The sequence below is a fragment of the Lissotriton vulgaris genome, chromosome 12, assembly GCF_964263255.1.
Source record: "Lissotriton vulgaris chromosome 12, aLisVul1.2, whole genome shotgun sequence".
In the NCBI taxonomy this organism is placed as follows: domain Eukaryota; kingdom Metazoa; phylum Chordata; class Amphibia; order Caudata; family Salamandridae; genus Lissotriton; species Lissotriton vulgaris.
In genome coordinates, this window is record NC_141700.1 from 239,207,282 (window position 1) to 239,227,800 (window position 20,519).

General features: G+C 45.8%; 1 protein-coding gene across 1 annotated transcript in view; it reads left to right on the forward strand.

Moving 5' to 3' along the window:
* The window catches only part of ARL2BP (ARF like GTPase 2 binding protein), a 332,718-nt gene that overhangs the window by 76,871 nt on the left and 235,328 nt on the right, over positions 1-20,519 (forward strand). The window contains exon 2 of the mRNA XM_086947737.1: positions 7,520-7,589. Within this exon, the coding sequence (XP_086803863.1) occupies positions 7,549-7,589 (41 nt within the window). The 5' untranslated portion in view covers positions 7,520-7,548. The remainder of the gene's footprint in view (positions 1-7,519; positions 7,590-20,519) is intronic.

Here is a 20,519-nt window from a genome sequence, read left to right on the forward strand (position 1 = left end):
AAACGTGAAAAGCAGGCGGTTCTCATGTGAAAGGCATAAAAGGAATCTTGCAAAATAAAGTCATGCAGTAATGTGCGCAAAATCAGCATCATGGCAGCGAAGCTCATGCTAACTTAGCAATGTCCCTAAGGGCCATATAACAAATCCACACTTTGACTGATTAGACTGCAGGCTAGAATTCGCACTTGGAGAGCCTGTAAGGTGAGGGTTTGGACAGTGCTTAATTTGAGCCGGTGCTGGGCACTCAGTTTTGGGACCTAAGGAGCCCATCCAAACTTATTTTTTGGGAATGGCATTTATTTTTTCTCATCTAACATTTCCAGAGTGCAAAAGAGGGAAAATACACAACGTAGAAAGAAAGATGGGAAAACTGTCATAAAGAGAGAAAGCATGAACTTATAAGTGAGAGTGATAATGGGGTTGGAACGTCTGGCGGTCGGTTAAAGAGGTATGAGGTTTATTCCAGACTATGTAGCCTTAGTATTCTTTGAGTTGGGGGTTCGAGGGAGGAACAATATGCCCACTGCGCATGAGAACTGCAATTGTTGTATATGGTCGTCTGAGGGAGTCCAAGCAGTTCTTTAACAGGGATTCAAACTTTGTTATGTCTCCCTCAGATGTTCCAGAGGCCGTGAGCATGTAAATTAGAGCTGTGCGAAATGTTGAATCCACTGGTAGTTACAATTATATAATTTTGTTAATCTAATAACACGTGTGCCTACATGTTTCTGCTAATATGATGTGTTTTTTTACCGGAACAACTCCCTATCAAACACCAACTTGATCTACAACACTTAACCAAAGGAGAGACACCAGTGCAGCACAGGGTAGATAAACTGCCACATGCTCCTTGTAAAGAATGCAGAAGGTTGCCTGGGGCTCCTATGGACACATTCACTTTTGCAAACTTGTGGTGTCTGACGGCACCTTTGAATCCAAAGACTTATCTGTAGCTTGGGGAAGTGTCCCCCGTTCACCCCTGAAACCGTTATGTAGAAAAACTCTCAGAAAACAAATGATTCTAGTCTGAATCTCATCCTTCCCTCAAAGATCTATATGTGCTGTGAAAACAATTACCCACTCTTTGGCTTTTACATGACTATCTTCTAGCAGATGTGTCTTGCTGTGCAAACTTTGTATTTGTAACATCCTTTCTACTTTGATTTTGTAGCACTCAAGCATTTCAAGTTGGGCTTCCTAAAAGGTTTGACAGATGTACCCTGAGCATGCGAAAGCCGGCAACCATGAAAAAGATTACAAGGCTCAATATTTTGTATTAGAAATTTAGATCTTACATTGAGATCTACAACATACAAAATTACATCCTTCAGTACAACTTTAAAAAAAAAGCAATTTTTTTTTTACATTTTACAACACATTGGTGCATTCATTTAACAGTTTATACTCTCCATTGCAGCTCTTACCGTTGAAATATATATATATATATTTTTTTATGGTTTTAAAAATTGGTTAATTTTTTAAGGCAGGACGGGCAAATATAACGTTAAGTGGTCTGTACATCATTATAACATAAGGTACATATTTTTTAATCCCAATTTACATTCTGCCTTGCATCTGTCACAGTTTTTAATGGTAAACATTTCAGCTTACACAGCAATATCCATCTTTGCACTCTATGTTCCAGATTCCAGTTCAATTATACCTGAGGGACTGTCCCTTTCCAAAAATCTTTTTAAGTTTTACATTTTATTGCTTCTGTTATTTTTACCTAGATGTTATCAGACCTAAGTTTTTATTGGATTCTTACCCACCTAGTTCATTTCAAACAAGAGATCCGCCTATTATGCTCCTTGGAATAAAAGGTGCATTGCCTTCTTTGTAAGTGATTATTAAGCTTATTAAAAACAAATAATGTATTAAAATCTTAAGACTGGCTTGTGGATTTTTTTTTACATAAGCTACATACCAGATTCGGGGTTACCCTCACAAATTTTCGCATTTTCTCCTCAAAAATGGCAACAGGTAGCCAGCTTGATGGGGAAAGGGTTTCAGTGATTTTCTTGAATCCTACTGATTGAGACTGTCTACCTTTCTTAGCCCATAATATCTTCCCATTCACAGCCCTAAATTACATATAATCACTATCAGAGATCTGCCAGGAATGTATATGCTCAGGTTTGCCATTGATAGTAAGTAGTAGAAAATTGTCGTCACTCCAAATATTATTTGCTACCTTTAAATCTGATACATAGGGAAAAACCATGTATGAACCAATAACTAAGTCAATTATCGTAGTTGATATTGCTGGGACATGAGTGGGATGAGCTAGAATTTCGCTCTGTAACCTCCCATTCAGGATAATTAAATCATGTTCCCTTCATGCCTCCAGGAGCAGAGTTCCTCTTGTATCCCCCCTTGAGCGGGGGGAACATGGTGCTCGGTATATTAATAGCCTCTTCCCCTTCTTTATCCTTAAATAGAGCAAGTGAATGATTAGAAACGGAAGCATTAAGATCTCCCATTATTAGAACTTTAGAAATTCCTACTTTCTGCATAATCTTATTTATATAATGAAAAAACTAGCTGAACAAATGGTTGTTTTCCTGAACAGGTAAAATATGCAATTTGACCAAAATAAAAGGAAAAATGGTGCATTGGCCCGAATTCTGCTCTGGAAATACATTGCAAGGTAATACATTTGAAGAGTGGCAGTACACCTGATATTTCCAAGTAAAACTTGTTGACAAAAAAGTGGCACAACCACCATTAGCATGGTCTTTCTTTAACATTCTAATGACCTAGTAATTTTCTACCTCAAATATGTGCCCCTGTTAATTGTAGACCTATTACCACAGGACCTAATATGTCCAATACGTCCAGATTCCGGATTGTGAAAAGATTACAACGTAATTCTTGATGATGTGTGTTTTCTTCCAAATTGTATACAATATTTCCACATTCTTCTGATACCATTCCACTCATCCAAATTCTCACATCAGCATTCACCGAAATTTAAACAATTTCACATGCCATTCTCTCTACATCAGTCTTTTTTTTTTTTTTAATTTTTGGAGGACCTTTATTTAGAAAAGGGTGCACACAGCTATTCAGCCAAACATCCCGGAGGCATGGCAGCAAAAATAGAAAATCAGACTGTTTCGGCACACCCAGGAGAGTATCTCAGGATTAGAGAGGTCAATTTTTTAGAAAATAAAACAGGATATGCACGGTAAAGACGTAATACAGTTCCATATGTTAACGAGATGGAAAGAGAGAAAAGAGAACAGGAGGGGGCCTGCTACGGGATCTAAAGTAGATACAATCACCGGGTGGGCAGGGAAGCATGTCCAACTGCAGAGACGACAACATTTTGAAGCGAACAATATAAGCAAGCATACATTTCTGAAAACTCCCGACTAATGCCCCACCCGATGAATCCAATGACAGGAGAGACTGAGCGGCCACAGTTCCAGCACCGCCCAAATAGTCCAAACAGTAACCCAATAAACTGACCCCCAACCCAGGGAGAGAGAAAAAAGGAAGTCCAGTCAAACTAAAAGAAGAGAAAAAGGCCATAGAAACAGAGATCGGAAAAACAAAAATACCCCACCCCCTACCCCCCACCCTGCACCCCGGCAGATGGCTACGGCCTACCCCCCTAGCAGCGTGCCTATCGCCCAGCAACCAAAAACCCGAAATATAGTAGAAAAGAGATTTATAAAAGAGGGAAACACAGAAAAAGAAAGAGAAGAAAAATTAAGGGAGGAGGAGAACCACGCATCCCCGGTCGCACTACCCCCCTCCTGCAACGTACAGTCCTGGTCATTAAACAATCAGCAGCAAAGCAAAGTAAATTCGGTAGAACCCAGGAAGGACGTCCTACACCGCCCCGCCCCCTGATACAAGAAAATGGCGGATCCCGGGTCCCTCACGAATCCCTAGCATCCGGGTCGAACACCAGTCTCACCCTTGACCTCTACGAGTGTTCACCATGAGTTCCGCACACTGCACCCGCATATTCACAGGATAAATCAAAAGTTCAGCCAGTCCACGAATCTGTGCGGCGAGTCCAACGGATATCCACCGTCCACCACAATCCTCAGCCGCCATGACACTCGCCACGGTACGACCAGATCCCGACTGTTCCATACTCCACCACACTGCACAGCTCACACGATCGATAGATGTTCGCTGTTTCCGTCGGGTCACAGTTTCAATAAAGTCATAGGGGGACGAGCACGTGAACACGACCACAGGTGGACTCCCCAACGTGGGCGGGCGATACACCATGGCGGCGGGTTCAGCCGCACACAGCGGTACAGACATTGCTATCCAGGCTTCGACACTAGAAGGGCCTCGAGTCGTAGATTCCAGGATCAAAGTGGGAGACACGGCTCGCTTAGGGGGACCAGACAGATCAGAGTCCTTATGCGATCGGGCAGTTTCGGTGTCATCCACGATCGACTTATGTGAAAGAGCAACCATATAGGAGCACAGACCCTTAATGGCGGCCATCACGGTTCGCAATGATGGCTCTTCTTCACCACGCACCGCCGCGAACTGATCGACTCCAGACATCAATGCGCCCTTCGGGTCACCCAATTCCCCCAGGGACCGAAGTGCGATGAGGGCAGGCGGGGGCAGGAGGCACACAGTCCAGCAACGATAGGGCCTCTCGGAAGGGGGCCCCACCCCGGCGGGAAGGGAACGCCGAGAAGGGGACCCCCGACCTCTCAGCCACTCACAGGATCATCACACCTCCACAATGCGGGTAGAACCGCAGGCTCTCCACCAATCCAGGGGCAGGTTGCTCTCCACTTCTATTGACCGGGCCGTGTCTGGATCCCCCGGCCGCCGTTGTTGCACTGCAACCCGGCAGGGTCAGTACTCGAGGTCCCGGCTCTCAGTCAGCGTTAGGCCAAGAACTTCCACTCGGTGTAACTCCGGCAATCCGGGCCGTAAGTTTCCCAGGACCACACCGCCAGTATCAGTAACGGGTCACCCACACGGGGGTGAGACGAAAAAGCAGGATTTGTAGCAGGATATTCAAGCAGCAGGAGGAGGTCGACGGAGCCGAGAGCTTATGCGGCCTTCTTCGTTCGTCGTTAGGCTCCTCCTCCTCCATCAGTCTTTTAATACACCCCTCACTCGACACACCAATGTCATATAGCGCAACATAACTCTCCCAATAACCTCACTATACATTCATCCAGTTCACCACGTGCCACTTCGTTCAGCTGACCTCATCATGGTTCAGCTGTTAACATGATTGCACAACCAAACGCTCAGAGTTGGGCCAGTGACCAGTTTTACACAGCTTGATTGACTCTACTGTGCGGGTTCTTGACCTGTGTGGTTTGTGGGACCCAGGAGGTAACCACTATACTGTAGCTCATACCTGTGAGATGCTCTCAGCCCCATGACTATGGTATGAGGACAGAGCCAATAACAAAGTTACATTATCCCATGATGGATAGATAGTTCTCACCTGAAGCGCCCATGCCTCCTGGTCCTTGGTCCCTGTCTCTTGATGGTAGTCTCCTAGTCAAGGCCTCAGACTGTCAGATAATAGTTACCGCCTATGTGCAAACATATAATGGGGCTATAATACAGTTATAGCAATAAAGAACACTTTCACCGTAAATAAAGAAAACTGATGTGACGGGTTTGCCAATGCTTGTTCAACCGTTATTTATTATTAGTAATAATAAATAACAAGCGCCTACATACAGTTCTGTTAATAAACTATACTGATCCTTCATATATTTTGTGCAGTGAATAGAAAGCAAAATCATAAACAATTTACTGCGTTACATTTAATAATCAGTCATCTAAAAGCAAAAAGTTTGTTCTTTATTAATAAAAGAATGAGTTCATGCTTTTCATTAACAGTCCTGTAAGTTATAACCAAGAAGTCTAAAAAACTCTTAAGTAGTTCATTTTTAAATACCATTTTCAAATATCAGACAAAAATGTAATTGTTTTGCGATACCTATCCTGTCATTTCTACCTGTTATAGCTGCCTACGATGCCTAGATACCATACTTAATCTACATTACCGAACATACCATAACTAACATCCAGTACCCAAAGGATTATACCGACCTATTAAACCTACCTGCCATGCCCACTATACTTTAGCTACAATAACGGACCTAACCTACCTACTATACTCGAACCACTATACATACCAAACCGAACCTACCTAATTGTTAAACCTAGTGCCAGATCCCGGTCCACCATATTGCAAGTGCATTGTATGAATGAATGAATGAAGTGCATTATATCCTTGTAATAAGGTGGATGGGATATCCATCATGTTTGTGATAGTAACCCATCCTCCAAACTCTAAAACAGGCCCCTAATCTATCTCCTCCCCTGCTGTGCGTATATATTATGTCTGCCCTGTTGTGTTGTGAAAATGGAGCAAGGCATGCCTGTGGGCTCACTAGTAACAGCTTAAAGTGCACCAATCTGCTACAGACAGCACTTTTGTATAGCTCGAGAGACCTCTAGTATAAGCCAAAGGTAGTACAGTCTACATGGGAGAGTGCTGCTTGCAGCTTTTGAAGGCTTGATAATGTGAGTGCCATTGCTTCCTTAACAATATGAGGCCCTATTGGGATTGCCAATGCTTGTTCTTCGTCCCTTACCGGAGACCAGCATCACCAGCGAATAGAAATGCGAGAAGAAATGCTGCTAGTCCTTCTATGGTTGAACCGTTCGTTAGGTAGCTTGTGAGACAGAATGGTTCACATAGCTCAACATGTAGGAATCTTTCTGGATTGGTATGGTTCATGCAGGACACCAAAAGGAGAAGAAATCAGCCTGATCTCTGTATCCTTGAAGAACGTCCTGCCAAATATGGACCTTCTAGAAACCTCTATGGCAAGGGAACAAGAAGCCAGGGCAAATAGCAGCAGTCCTTCCTGGAAGACAATGGACACAGGAAGTGAAGAGCAGCAACCTCCAGGACGCTGAGTAGAGCGTTGGAGTATTCGATTCCAAAGGCGTTGGTTGGATTACCGGTACGCACTTTAGTTTGTTTACAGACGACCGACAGCGACGGCGCTTTGATAATGTCAGGTGCTTGTATGACAACGCTGTGACATCTCACGATGGCAAGGTTGTGGGATGATGGATGGGAACATATAGGGTTAATCAGTGGCGACGCCTAGCAAGTGAACAATATTTTGATTGTATCCTTCCTTTGTTGTCTTGACATTTAGCATTACAGGTGGGTGGAGCTGCTAACCCTGTGTGTTTAGAGATTGAATTTCTCACCTCTGCCAAGTCTGTAATTCACCTTGCTTCTCTGCCAGTTGCGCAGGTGATGTTGGACTCGAGCGAGTTATTTAAAACACCTTTGTGTTATAATGAGGACATTGAATGCACCCATCTCTGCTAATGGAGACACGCAATTTTGAAAACGGCATTTCTCGTAAAAGAAGTTTGCCGCGCTTTTCTTTTGTGTTTTAAATTAAACATGATAGTGCGATTAATATGTCAAAGTTAAAACGTTTTTACTTTAACCTGATCTTGTTTTCTTTGTTAAAAGATTTTGTGTGCACGAGGAATGTACCAGTAATGATGGAAAATTTTGAAGAAGAGAATTTTGCGGTATCAGTGTAAGTGAAAACATTTCTGTATGGTAGACTTTGCTGTTGGACTTGCAGAATCATATTTATCCGAAATAAATTATTGACCGTGATATACTGTTTATTTGCCTCCTGCGAACAGCCTGTCTCTTAAGTAAATGTCTTCTTACACAGTAAATAATATTAAGTATTTGTAGTAGCTCTCCGAGTGAAGTGTTTCAGTTATTGGGACATATGTTTAGTAAGGACACCATATTTTATTCCACCCAATCAGTTACTGACAATTAATTGAAATCCGTTCTTTTCGTCACATGACCAATGAACAGTAGAGTTGTTTAGTTAGCAAAAGAAAGCAGGTCAGTGTTATAAGTAAGCCATATTGCATTGCTTCTGTATGTTGGGGGAAATTGGAGATCGACGCTCTGTTTAAAAGCAGTCTTTAATTCAAAAACAATGATTTTGTATTTTCTTTCGAAACTGTATTGGAGATGCAGGCAAAGGCGAGACGGTTGCATTGTAAATGCTTGTTGAATATGGCAAGCACCCAGAAAGGTATGCAAATTTTCACAATTTAACTATAAACATAAATGTACCACTTGCAGACCCTCAAATGCATATCCAGAATACATGTCGTTGGGATGCCATTGGAAATAGAAATGGAAGGCCTGAAGGTGGATATGCAGATTAACTCAGAAGCCGAAGGAGACCCTATGCTTGAATATTCAAGCTGACACAACTACTGGAAAATTCTAAAGATCACGGAACAGTGCAGCTCACATTGTAGGTTGATACCCTGAGAGAGAGGATTTTGAATCCGGCAGCTGTAAAGAAAGAAATCCCATACAAAGGTTGTCACATACTGCTATTTCTTCACCTAAGCTTTGAATCTATAAGGAGGGCGAGGTGAATTGGGAAGGTGGATGGTCTAGGCCTGGGAACCCATAAAATTCGTGGTCCAACTGTAAGAAAAGTGCAGTTTGAAGTGGACAAACAATTTGAGTCTAACGTTGCATTGAATCAATCTGTCAGATGTAACATACAAGCTATGAGTATGCACATCTTGACTTTCCAGTTGTTTGTAACTTACACTATATGTCAGTTCTTGATATGTTCACGTAAAACTTCGCATTTTAGTGTTGGCTGGCAACACCTCCTCCCAACTCTGTGTTGTACCAATTTCTGGAAAGGATTTTCAACTTTTGACATTTAGAGATCTCACAGTTTTATGCATTTTTGTTACTGAAGTACCTTGTCCTGACTCCCACAGCCCTTTCTGCCCATTTTCAAGTCAACTGCTTTGCTTCATTATTTCTGATTGAGGTCATTTTATTTGTGGTGAGATTTGAAGCCAAAAACTTGCAGCACTTGTGTCTGGCGGACTGCTGGGGTGGGACAACATCCCCCAGCAGCCCTAATCCGAGTCAAGAGTAGGGAGCAGAGAATCTAGAGCTCTTAAGCGCTTTCAGTGTCTGTCCTGCGGCGCAGGACTCTCTCGGGCGAAGACTAGGCCAACAGCAGGACATCCATCTTCGTCCGAGGGAGGCTGGGCTGGTCCATTCCCTTTTCATCACACTACAGCTGTGGTGTGGAATTTAATAAAATATCTACTTGTTCATGGGGCAGGTTGCTTCATAAATCTACTTGTCATGTAATAAAATGCACTTGTCCCTTTGGTGCCATGTAGTGCGGAAACCTGCCTGGTGAAGTAGTGTGGCTCACTGGTTAGAGGCGGCAGACCCGAGAGCAGAGGACGGCCCGGGACCAGGGTTTGATTCCCGACGCGGCAGGTTTCTGGACCAGGGTCAGCGGACTCGATAATTCTCTCGCCTCGGTGCCCACTCTGATCAGCGATCACACTCGGCAACTCTGGGCACTAGCTTGCCTCATCTTCACTAACGGCCCCACCAGACCGCCGGGGATGCCTGGTCTCACCCTGGAGATACCCATTAAGGGACCATCTCTCAGGGAAGCCAGGAAGGGTTTCGCAGCGGTCGAAGCGCGGAGGTACCCCTTCGGGAGTGATTCCTGCGCTATATAAGCACATAATTAATTAATTAATTAAACAAATTGTGGCAGCAAACTCATTGTATAGGGACGCTGATATAGCCTCTCTGATTATGTCAGAGCTCATACCACAATAGTGTTTGAATAATTACAATCCCCTTGCCATGTTTCCATAGATCTACGTACTGGGGCAGAAGGTAAGGGTAAGCAATAGTTCCAGGTTTAGAATGCCCTTTTGAGTCTGTGCAAACCTACTAACTTACATGTTTTAAGGGTTTTCAACAACTCCTCTCTAATTTTTTTCCCATACTGAGAAATGTTGTAAATTTACTCCTGACAATGGCAGACGTGTAACCCTTCTTCCAGGGTTGGGGAAAAAAGTTGTTGGAGGGAAAATGATCTTGCAAACACTCAGATTTTTGCATGAGCTGATCTACACATGCATATTGCTCATGTTAAAATGCAGTTCACAAATATTGTCTAGGAGTACTATGTCTTGACCTACTTCTGTAAATTCTTGAGAATTCACGAAAGCTGTATAGCTGGACTTAATGCAAGGACATATACCATGGGTGCACTTTATAGTCTTTCTTTAATAATTGGGCCCCTAATTTGGCCTGGCGTTGACCATGGAATTTTGCGTTTATTAAAATTCTGACCCTCTCTTTGTATCTGCTAGTTTCACTGTGAGTGACAGCATTCTGCTCTTTCACAAGGAGCATATCGGCACACAAAGGAGTTTTGTTCACTGACAGAAACTACTGTGACAGCGTGTGCTTTTTGAGACCAAAATCGATTTTTGCTTTTGCCAATGTTTCTTATAATGGTGAGGGCCTGGCAACTCCCACACCAATAAGGTTTTACAAAAACCATACCAAAACAAGTCGCATATTGACAACTAAAAGCAGACCGCCAATTTCAGACCTACTGGCTTTGCCAATGCTTGTTTATTTTTGTTTCTCATAATCTTATTGAAACGTGATACACTGATTTTCCATTATGAATATTTTTGGGAAATCCTAGCATGCATCAACACGTTATAGTAAATGATACTGCAAATAAATGGTACCTGAAATTTACAGTAGTTTACCAAAATGTTTTTTTTAACGGCCTTCATTTTTTTATCAACTTTTCAATCTTTTTCGGAAAATGTTTTCAGATGGCTCGTAGAAAAGGAGGTCATGCATTCCAAATTTTGGCTGCCAAATATCGGAACGAGCGTGCACCCTTCCTTTCTTGCTCTTTGGATTTTAGGGACTTTACCCAGATGAGCTCCGGTTGACCTGAGGTGGCCAATTGGATTATGGGGGACAAGTAAATCATGGAGATAACTAGGGCATTTGCCCTGCAGACTCCGATGACAAAAGCGCAGGGCTTTAAAAATAATTATTTTGTTAATAGGCAGCCAGTGCAGGGAGTCAAGGGCTTTCACGGAGGAAGCTTTTCTAGGTAAGTTAAGAACTAAGCGAGCTTCGGCATTCTGGATGGGTTGCAGCCTTAGGAGATTTTTTTTTTTTGCTCCAAGATAGAGGACATTTCCACAGTTCAACTGGGATGTTACAAGAGCATGAACCAGGGTTTTCCTGGCTGAAGTAGGGAGGATATCCAGGGTTTTTCTCAGCATTTTGAGAATTACAAAACATTTCCCTGTGGCCTCCCTAGTGTGGGTTTCGAAGGAGAGTGTAAGGTCCAGCCAGGATCCTAGATTTTTGACTTCCTCCTTAGGGATAGGTGTAGGACCCAGAGTCTGGGACCACCACACTGAGGACCAGATGGAGGGGGACTACGCTATGACCAGGATGATCTCCGTTTTGCTCCCTTTCAGTTTGAGACAATTACTTGCCATTCAGGAAGCAAGGTCACTCAGACAGGAAGAAAACTGGTTGGCTGCTTCTGAGTTATGAGACAGGGTGACAAGCTGAGTGCCATCCGAATAAGATACAATGGTTACATTGTTTCTTTCCACAATTTCCGCCAGGGGTCCGATGTAAAGATGAAAGAGTTGGGCTCAAAATCGAGCCTTGTTGGACCCCTTGTGAGAGTGCAGTGCTTTTGGAAATGTGTGGACGCTGTGCAACTTGGAAGCTGTGATCCTGGAGGAAAGAAATCATCCACCTTAGAGCAACTCCTTCCAGCCCACCTGAACTAAGTTGCTGCAAGCGCATAATCAAGTTGACATTTGTTCCACTTGGGGGCTAGCGGCTCGACTGCCAGGTAAAAAAGTAATGGCGAGAGCAGACAACCCTGTTGTGTGCATCTGGTTATAACCATGGGGGAGAAAATTGATCAATTGATCCTAACCTAGGCTACCAGCTTTGAATATAAAAGTGCCACCCAGGCCAGAAAGGAGCGAGGAAGTCAGATCCGCCGTAATAGTCATTAAAAAGTCCCAATCAATTGAGTCAAAGACTTTGGTGGCCGCAGCCAGGGCGGGGTCAATATCCTGAATCACTTTGAACAAAGTCTTCAAATTGTGAGATGTGGACCACCCAGGGATAAAGCCTGATTGGTCAGGGCGTACTAAAATGCCATATGGAATAATAAATGATTTGCAAGTACTTTGCTTAAATTTTAACGTCACAATTAATTAGAGATAATGATCTAATATTTGACAGTGATCAGGTGGTTTACCCAGTTTGAGCAGGGTAGTGGCCTTAGAGGGGGGGTGTTGGCCCTCTTTTTTCGCTTCCTGAAAGACTGAGCTAGCACAGGCACCAAAAGATCAACATAGGCCTTGTAAAAATTAGCTGGTAGACCATCTAGCCCAAAGATTTGCCAGCCTGCAACTGCATAATCGCCTCCTTGATCTCATCACTAGTTATCTTTAGCCAGGAAGTTTGTTTAGCCATCACTGAACCACCCCAAAGCTACGTCCTCCAAATAGGAGTCCGCGTCAATGGGTTAGGACCTCCAAGATGTTTAGAGGGAACTATAAAAAGAAAAAAGAAAGTATGGAGTACATCCGGGGTATTTCTGTGTAGTTGTCCTCTTAATTATAATTTGTGGAAGGTGGTTTCCGGCTCATAGTGGCAAGAATGTGTCCCGGGCACTAGCCCTCCCCATAGGCTCTAGCCTTGGCATACTTGCCTCTTTAAAGGCATTCTCTCTCAGCTGTTTCATGGAATTCAGATATAATCGTCCTAATTTTCTGAGCCACGGTAGTATCATCAATGCCTCGCAACTGAGCTTTAAGTTGTTTAAGTTCGCCCTCAAGTCTACCCAGGTGATTACGCAGTGAGCGCAACACTCCCCCAATCTTGGCAAGGCAGATTCCACAGATCATGACTTTAAATGGGTCCCAACCGGTGCCCGCCATAGGAACGGAATCTGTGTTTCACTAAAAGAAATATGAGATCTCCTGTCGAGGTGCTTCACGAAATTTAATATCCAGGAGTAAGCGTGGCGATAGAGGCCAGGTCAGGCCAGCGGACGCCTGGGGATGAAGGGGTAGGCCGGCTGCTCCTTTCTGCAGTGATACACCGAAGACTGTGGAGTGGTCTGAATATGTTTGTGCAAAATGAGAAACCTGTACCGAATATGCCGCTCCTGAGATAAGCCAATAGTCCAGTCTTCATTAACTTCCATGGACCCTTGAATGAAAAGCACTCTCTCTGTCCAAAGGGAGGAGTGTTCTTCAACCATCAAGCAAATCGTGCTTATACATAATATTCCTAAGATGACAAGCAGCGATAAGTGGATGGGGCGTAAGAATGTTCAATCACCCCCCCCCCCCCCCCCCCCCACTATATTAGGTATAGGCCTATATCCGTAACTTGGCTCCACAGGCAGACAAAAAGAAATGTTGTCATCTGTATTGGGGCCATAGCAATTCACTATTGTGATGGCGTGAGAGTTCAATCTACCCAATATGATAAAAAAAAAAATCGCAAAAAGGTTGCACCTATAGTGTCATTCAGATGAGTCTATTGTAACAGGGCTATGTGAATGCCTTGTCGATCCAGGTAGGATAATATACGCCAAGGCCCCTAATGTTCCATATTATCCACTTATATGATATGTGAGAGGGAATACCATTTGCATTATTCATGGTGGACACGCTAAGTTGGGATTGGGGAGCCGAGAAAGCAATGACTAGTCAGAGAGCCGATGGGTGCAAGATAGCAACACTGCATTATCAGTAGTATACAATAGTCAGCACAGCAAAAAACTTCAAACAAGCCCATTCCACTCCCACCTCTGCTCCACCTACACTGACGGCCCAAACTTGTCAGGAATGCAGCTATTGCCCCCCCCAATGATACCCTCATAGAGATTCAATTCTAGATCCTACCATTGCTCGTCCCTGGTGGACCTTCCACCAGAGCACAAGCCAAGAGGGAAAAAAAAGCAAAACAAATAATACAAGTAAAACTCTGCAGTAGGAAATGCAAACACAGTACCAACAAGTGTAATCAGGGGTAACCTCCAGATTGCAGATTCAGCAAGGGTCATCCTTGTGAAAACGAGGGTGTCCGGGGATCTCCAGAGTAGTCTCATCCTGCACAGGGTGTTGATAGGTTGGGGGACTGCATCGGCCCAAAAGCTACATTTACACAGGAAATCATTTGATGAACAATATATGGGCAGCAGAGAAGTGGCTTAATAATGGAACGAGCAGTGTCAGCCCAGGTCCTTTGTTAATGAAGAGGTTGTGGATGAGGCAGCAGGTGTTTTGTTGGTGTTGTGCGAACAGAATGCCGACGTAGAAAGTCTGCGACTAGCTGAGGGTTGGTAAAGAAATGATCTTTCCCTGAAAGGACATATGAAGGCGAGTTAGATAGAACATGGTATAGGGTATTGCGGCTGGTCTCAGCTTCTGCTTAATCGGTACAAATTTTGGCCTTGCCTCCTGGATCGCTATGGTAAAATCTGGATAGAGAGTAACTTTGTTTTCATCAAATTGCAGGTTGTGTTTTTCTCTGGCGAGGTATAGCACAATCTCTGTAATTTAGGAGTCTGGCGATAATCGGTCAAGCAGGAGCACCAGTTTGTGGATGGGCCAGTAAGGCACGATGAGCTTGTTTGACTATATTATTACTAGATTATGTGATTATATTGATTATACTGATTTATTCCCTGTATTTTGCTGGAATTTCTGCTGATGTTTGTTCTGATCTAGTGACTTTTATGGTTTTACTGCAAAAAAACGAATAAAGTTGAGTGATTGATTGACTATGAGGAATGTGGAGAAGGAGTCTGCACCAAACAGTGTGGTGAGTATCAGCTCAACCTTTTTACCTGTATTTGCAGATTCTGGCACTCCTAAAATACTAAGATTATTGCGGAGAGGTCTCGTGTCAAGACCCGTAATGAATTTCAAGACTTTTTTTCATGTTGAGCAATTTGTCGCCTCAAGACGAAACAGTATCTTCCACTGTGGAAATGTGTTGTTTTTCTTCTTAAAGTCGCCCATCATGTTTCTCAAGTTTGTGCGTGTCCATTCTGCTACGCATAGTGTCCACTTTGGACTCAATAAATAGACGTAAAGCTTTGTTGCATTGCCATAAGAAGTGTTTTCATGTCCGTTCAGTTAGAACGCTCATTCAAGGAAGGCCCCCCACCCGGCAGGTAGCTTGGCATGATTGCCATTGGATTTACCCCTGGTGCTTACAATGAGCTGACTTCTGGGGTGACAAGGGCCAGATTGTAGTTGCCGATAGAACAGTTGTACAGGTAGTATATAGTTGGCAGCACCCAGGCGCCTCCCAATCCCACCACCTCAGAACAGTGCAGGTAGTGATCAAGCTATGATTCTCCGGTAAACATGCATAGGTAGCCAGAACCGTGGATGAGGTGACCCCAGCTAGAGAGGTCCGCTAGTTCACTCCCCCAATAGCACTAGGATCCTGTGATAGACCACACCATCAATCAATCAATCAGGAGTTATAAAAGTTGGCTAAGCATCCGATAGAGTACCCAGGCGCTTGCAGGCCACGGAAGCTTATTTGAACTACCAGGTCTTGAGGGCCTTTCGTAATTCTGCAAGTGAGGTGATGGCCCTCGAGGTGCATGTGTAGGCTGTTCCAGGTCTTTGCTGCGATGTGGGGGAAGCAGCGTCTTCCACTTCTGCTTTGGTAGATGCAAGGAGTATGGGCATGTGAAATGGAGGTGGAGCAAAGCCTTCTCTATAGGTGGGGAAAGTTCAGGCAGTGGTTAATGTAGGTGTGTCCTTGGTTGTATAGAGTCTTGTGTGCCAAGGTCAGCAGCTTGAATTGGCATCTCTTCTGTACGTGGAGCCAGTGGAGTTTCCTGAGGTGGGGTGTGATGTGGGTTTGTCGAGGAAGGTTGAGAATGAGTCTGTCTGCTGCATTCTGAATGGTCTGAAGTCACTATAGAAGGTGTGCGGTGATTCCTACGTAGAGGGCATTGCCGTAGTCCAGTCGGCTGGTGATGAGGGCTTGTGTTACGGTGCGTATTGTGTTTAGGGGTAGCCACTTGAAGATCTTATGTAGCAAGTGCAGAGTGAGGAAGCAGGCGGGGAGACGGTGTTGATCTGTGATTTCATGGTAAGCTTGTTGTCAATGATGATTCCGAGGTTTCTGGCGTGGTTGGTGGGACTGGGTGCGGGTCCTAAGTATGATGGCCACCAAGAATTGTTCCATGTGTTGCTGCTGTTGCCAAAGATCAGTACTTCAGTTGTGTCTGTGGTCAGCTGCAGGCAGTTGTTCTTCATCTAGTGGGCGATGTTTGTCATGCAACTGTGGAAGTTGGTTCTGGTGGTGGTGGTAGGATCGTCCTGTTGTGTTTTATCTAGGACCCTAATTAAATATTTCATATTTAGTAAAGGCCAATGCAAACCAAATGCGGCAAGACTACTTCCTTATACTCCTAGAAAGCACGAGTTCTTACAACATACCAAACCTCCAGCAACCTGGGAATTCCCTGTGCCTTTGTTTTGATTTGTCCTAGAATTCCTGCGAGCACTAAAAGAACGGCCCGTCCCTAGTGACATCTTTTTATTGACGTCTTATGTCCAACCTTACGTGAAACACAGCACCTTCCAGGTATAAATATACCAGCGTTTGCCTTAAGCAAGACACGGTGGTGTGGAGCAGAGCGGCTATCTACTTATCCGAAGCCCAGCTGATGCGAGTGCCGAAGGGAGCCGCCCCTCCCACTTGACGCACTGAGAAAGACGTTGTCTTTTTCTCCTGCCGAGAAAATTCAGCTCCGGTGTTCCCAGTCACCCCTGCGGGTTGCCGGGAGATCGAGTCCTGAGAGCGAGATACAAGACCTCCTCCATTCTAAAAACCAAGGTACGAAGCTGATTAGATCCCTAGAGAATTCTTGAGTCAGAATCTTGGCAAAAACTAACTTAACTTAAACTGCAACTCATTTACTCCTTCCCACGTACTAGGCTTAGGGTAGGTACATCGGGGTAGGCGTATTTAGAAGCGCCAGTTGAGTACGTTTAGCCAAACTATTATCGTTGTATGTAACTGTATATATTTTATACCTTTTAAGTATCATATGGTTCAGAAACCATATCAATGCTTTTACAGTATTATTTCATAATACTCCTTTTACTGTACGCACTTTACTTTATAACAAGTATTGCAATTGTGGCAATTCATTTCTCTTGCATGAGAAAGAAGACTGCTCAATAAAATAACACCTTTTATTGAAAACGGCCGTCTCTCTATTTCCCTGCACTCTGGTGAAACTAAGTATGCATAATTGACTGAGTGAAATAGCTATCTATTGTTTTCACACAACTCTGGAGATATACTCCTTATTCTGGGGGAGCAAAGTTGTCATGTTTATGCGGTTGTCAGAAGCTGAATCCCTTCTTGTCTAATCAGGGAAGTTCACTCCTCCCTGTTAATTCAAGAAAGTTTCTAGTGACCTCTGAGCTAGCTGGCAAACCTAAATTAGGTCTAATATATTCAATAGAGACCTAGTCGACCTCTATCCTACGTCTACACTATCGTTTATATTATTCCAATGCGCAGAGCCTATTGGGAAAATAGGAACTACACTACATGGCGCCCAACGTTTGGTAAGGCGATAATCTAACGCAAGATACTAGAGTAAATCAGTCGTGCTTTTTCACACAGACCCCTTTTCTCATAAAAACTCCAATAGACGTCTGGAGTGGGTGAAAGGTTAAATATCCGCCGGAACCTAGTAGAATGAGAATCCTATGTATTAGTTTACGGTATAGTCAACGTTGAAGGATACATTGTTCCAAAATATTGTGCACCTAATCTTTGTTTCCTTGAAACTTGATCTGCAAACTTTCAGTCAGTAAAAATGTCAGAAAGTGACGACGAAAGGGAGAGAGCTAGACTGGCAGCTCAACTCGCAGCGGACGACACAACTGTCCAAAATAACGACGCGGGTGCAATAATCATCCCGGTCAATATAGGAAAAACCATAACTATAAAACTTATAAAAAATGGAGTATCGTCAATAGGTTGGACCGTCATATTTGTGGTAGAGGCACATGAATTTCGGCAGACAGAGGTATTCTATTCCTGGATAAATTTTCCAGCAGCACACGCTGTAACACATGAGTTCCGCTACTACAAAATAGCGGAAGCTCCAGAGGAATACTCTCCTTTCGAGGAAGTTGAACTTCCACTAACGTATCAAGAGCACCTGCTCTTGTTTAATGGCGCCCTAAAACATCAAAATCACATTACCAGGCTCTGTCCAATAGGTAGACCAGGAGCCACATGGCCGGTTCTAGCCAGCTACACACCACATACGGACATTGCAACAATGTCAAGCGAAGAACTCTTAGTTAAAATAAAAGAATTATCTGAAAGAGACACGTTAGTGATAGATTCCTTACCGTAGAATATCCCCAGGCGTCAGACTGGATCCGGAAAGTTTTGCGTAGCAGTACCCTTGCGCGTCGGTAGGCGTCGTCTGCGGCTCCGCGTCCGTCGTAGGCGTCGTGGGCGCCGTGATGACGTCGTCGGAGTACTTAGACGCCGCCTCCGCGTGCTGACGTCAGTTCTTCTTTTTTTTTATGCGCCAGCCAGCGCAGATCTGGAAAGAGCAGTTCCCTAGTCACTTTTTGACTAACCTTTTTGTGATCTTTTTCATCCCTTTTCGAAGTCTTCACGACTCCGACGGTGCCGTTAGGGATGCCCGGCTTCAAGCATTGCGACGAGTGCGACCGTACCATGTCGGTCACGGATCCCCACCGCTTGTGCCTGATGTGTTTGGGCGTCGACCATGACGACGAGGCCTGCTCCGACTATCGGGCCCTGTCGAGGAAGGCCAGGGAGCGGTCCCGCAGGCGACTCGAGGTCCGCCAGTCGGCCCCGCGCCGTGTGAGGTCCCGGTCCCGGTCCCACGGGAGGTCGAGGGACAGGTCGCGGGGACGGAGCCGTCACAGCTCCGGTAGTCGGCGCCACTCCTCTGGGTCCAAGTCGTCAGGTAAGAAACACAAGAAGTCGAAGAGACATCATCGCTCTTCCGACTCCCCCGACGCGGCCGGGGGTTCGGGTGGCACCGCCCACGCGGCTCCTCGGGAGTCGCGGGCGCCGCGTTCGGCTCCATATCCCCCGGTCCCTGGGCTGAACGCGACGCCGGAGGAGATTGAGCGTTTCCTCATGGCCATGAGGTCCCTTTCTTCTCCGACGGGTTCCGCGGCGCCTTCGGGCCCAGCGAACCCGTCTGGGGGCCCTAGTGGGTCGGGGGCTTCGACTCCGACGCCGTCGGGTGCTTCGGCCTCGACGCCGCCGGCGCCTTCGGGCTCCATGATCCCGACACCGCCGGCGCCCTCGGGCCCGGCGCCGCAGGGTGCAGCGGTCCCGGCGTTGTCGGCGCCTTCGGGCTCGACGCCGCAGGGCTCCGCTGGGCCCTCCTCGGGCGACGGATCGTCACCGGTGGACCTTACGACCACCCGACGTCGGTCCCTATGATGTCCACTCCGGCGTCGGCCACGGCCGGCGCCGTCCCCGATGCCTCCTCTCACTCGGTTCCGACGTCGGGACGATGCCTATCGGCGCCGATCTCGACGCCGTTTGGTGACTTTCAGTTCCATGAACCGTCCTCATTCGCTCATGACCCTGAGTCTCAGGAGATGGGGGAAGAGGAGTATTGGGAGGGGTCTGAGGACCCTCTGACAAGGGAGTGTCAGTCTAACATGGACTGGGCAGGAGATCTTGGGGAGGCCAGTGGCCTGGAGACCTCTCCAGAGACTGGATTCGTCTCTCCTCTTACCGTGGCTTCGGAGGAGGGAGCGACTTATAGTGTGGTGCTGATGAGGGCTGCCACGGCCTTGGGCCTTGAGCTCCCTGTCGCGGCCGTGAGGACTAACCTCCTCACTGAGGTCCTTAAGCCGCAGTTATGCTCCGCGGAGCCTCTGCTGCCGTTTAATGAGGCCTTGATGGACGTTCTTTTGGGCACTTGGTCCAGGCCCGCTACAGGGTCGCCTGTAGATAGGAACGTGGCCAGGCGCCACCGCCCGGCTCCGGGCGACCCCAGTTTCCTGTCCACCCACCCCACCCCCGAGAGCCTGGTTATCCAGGCCTCTAACTCCCAGACCGCATTCCCGACGGCTCCCTCCGATCGGGAATCCAAGAGGTACGAGGCCTATGGCAAGAAAGTGTTCTCGTCCCTTAGCTGTGGACTGCGGTCCTCCAACACCGCATGCCTCTTGGGCCGTTACACCCACTCTCTGTGGGAAACGGTGGCGGAAGTGCTGCCAGAGTGTCCTTTGGAGGTACGGGCCAAACTCGGCCAAGCCCTAGTGGAGGGCCGGGATGCAGCGAAGTATTCCATCAGGTGCGGACTGGATACTACTGACTCGCTGGGTAGAGCGATGGCTACGACGGTGGCGATACGACCCTACGCCTGGCTGAGATCCGCCAACTTCTCGGCAGACGTCCAGAATACACTCATGGACATGCCGTTTGATGGCCGTCGCCTCTTTGGCGACAAGGCAGACCACGCGCTTGAGCGCTTTAAGGACTCCAGGGCTACGGCCAAGTCCTTGGG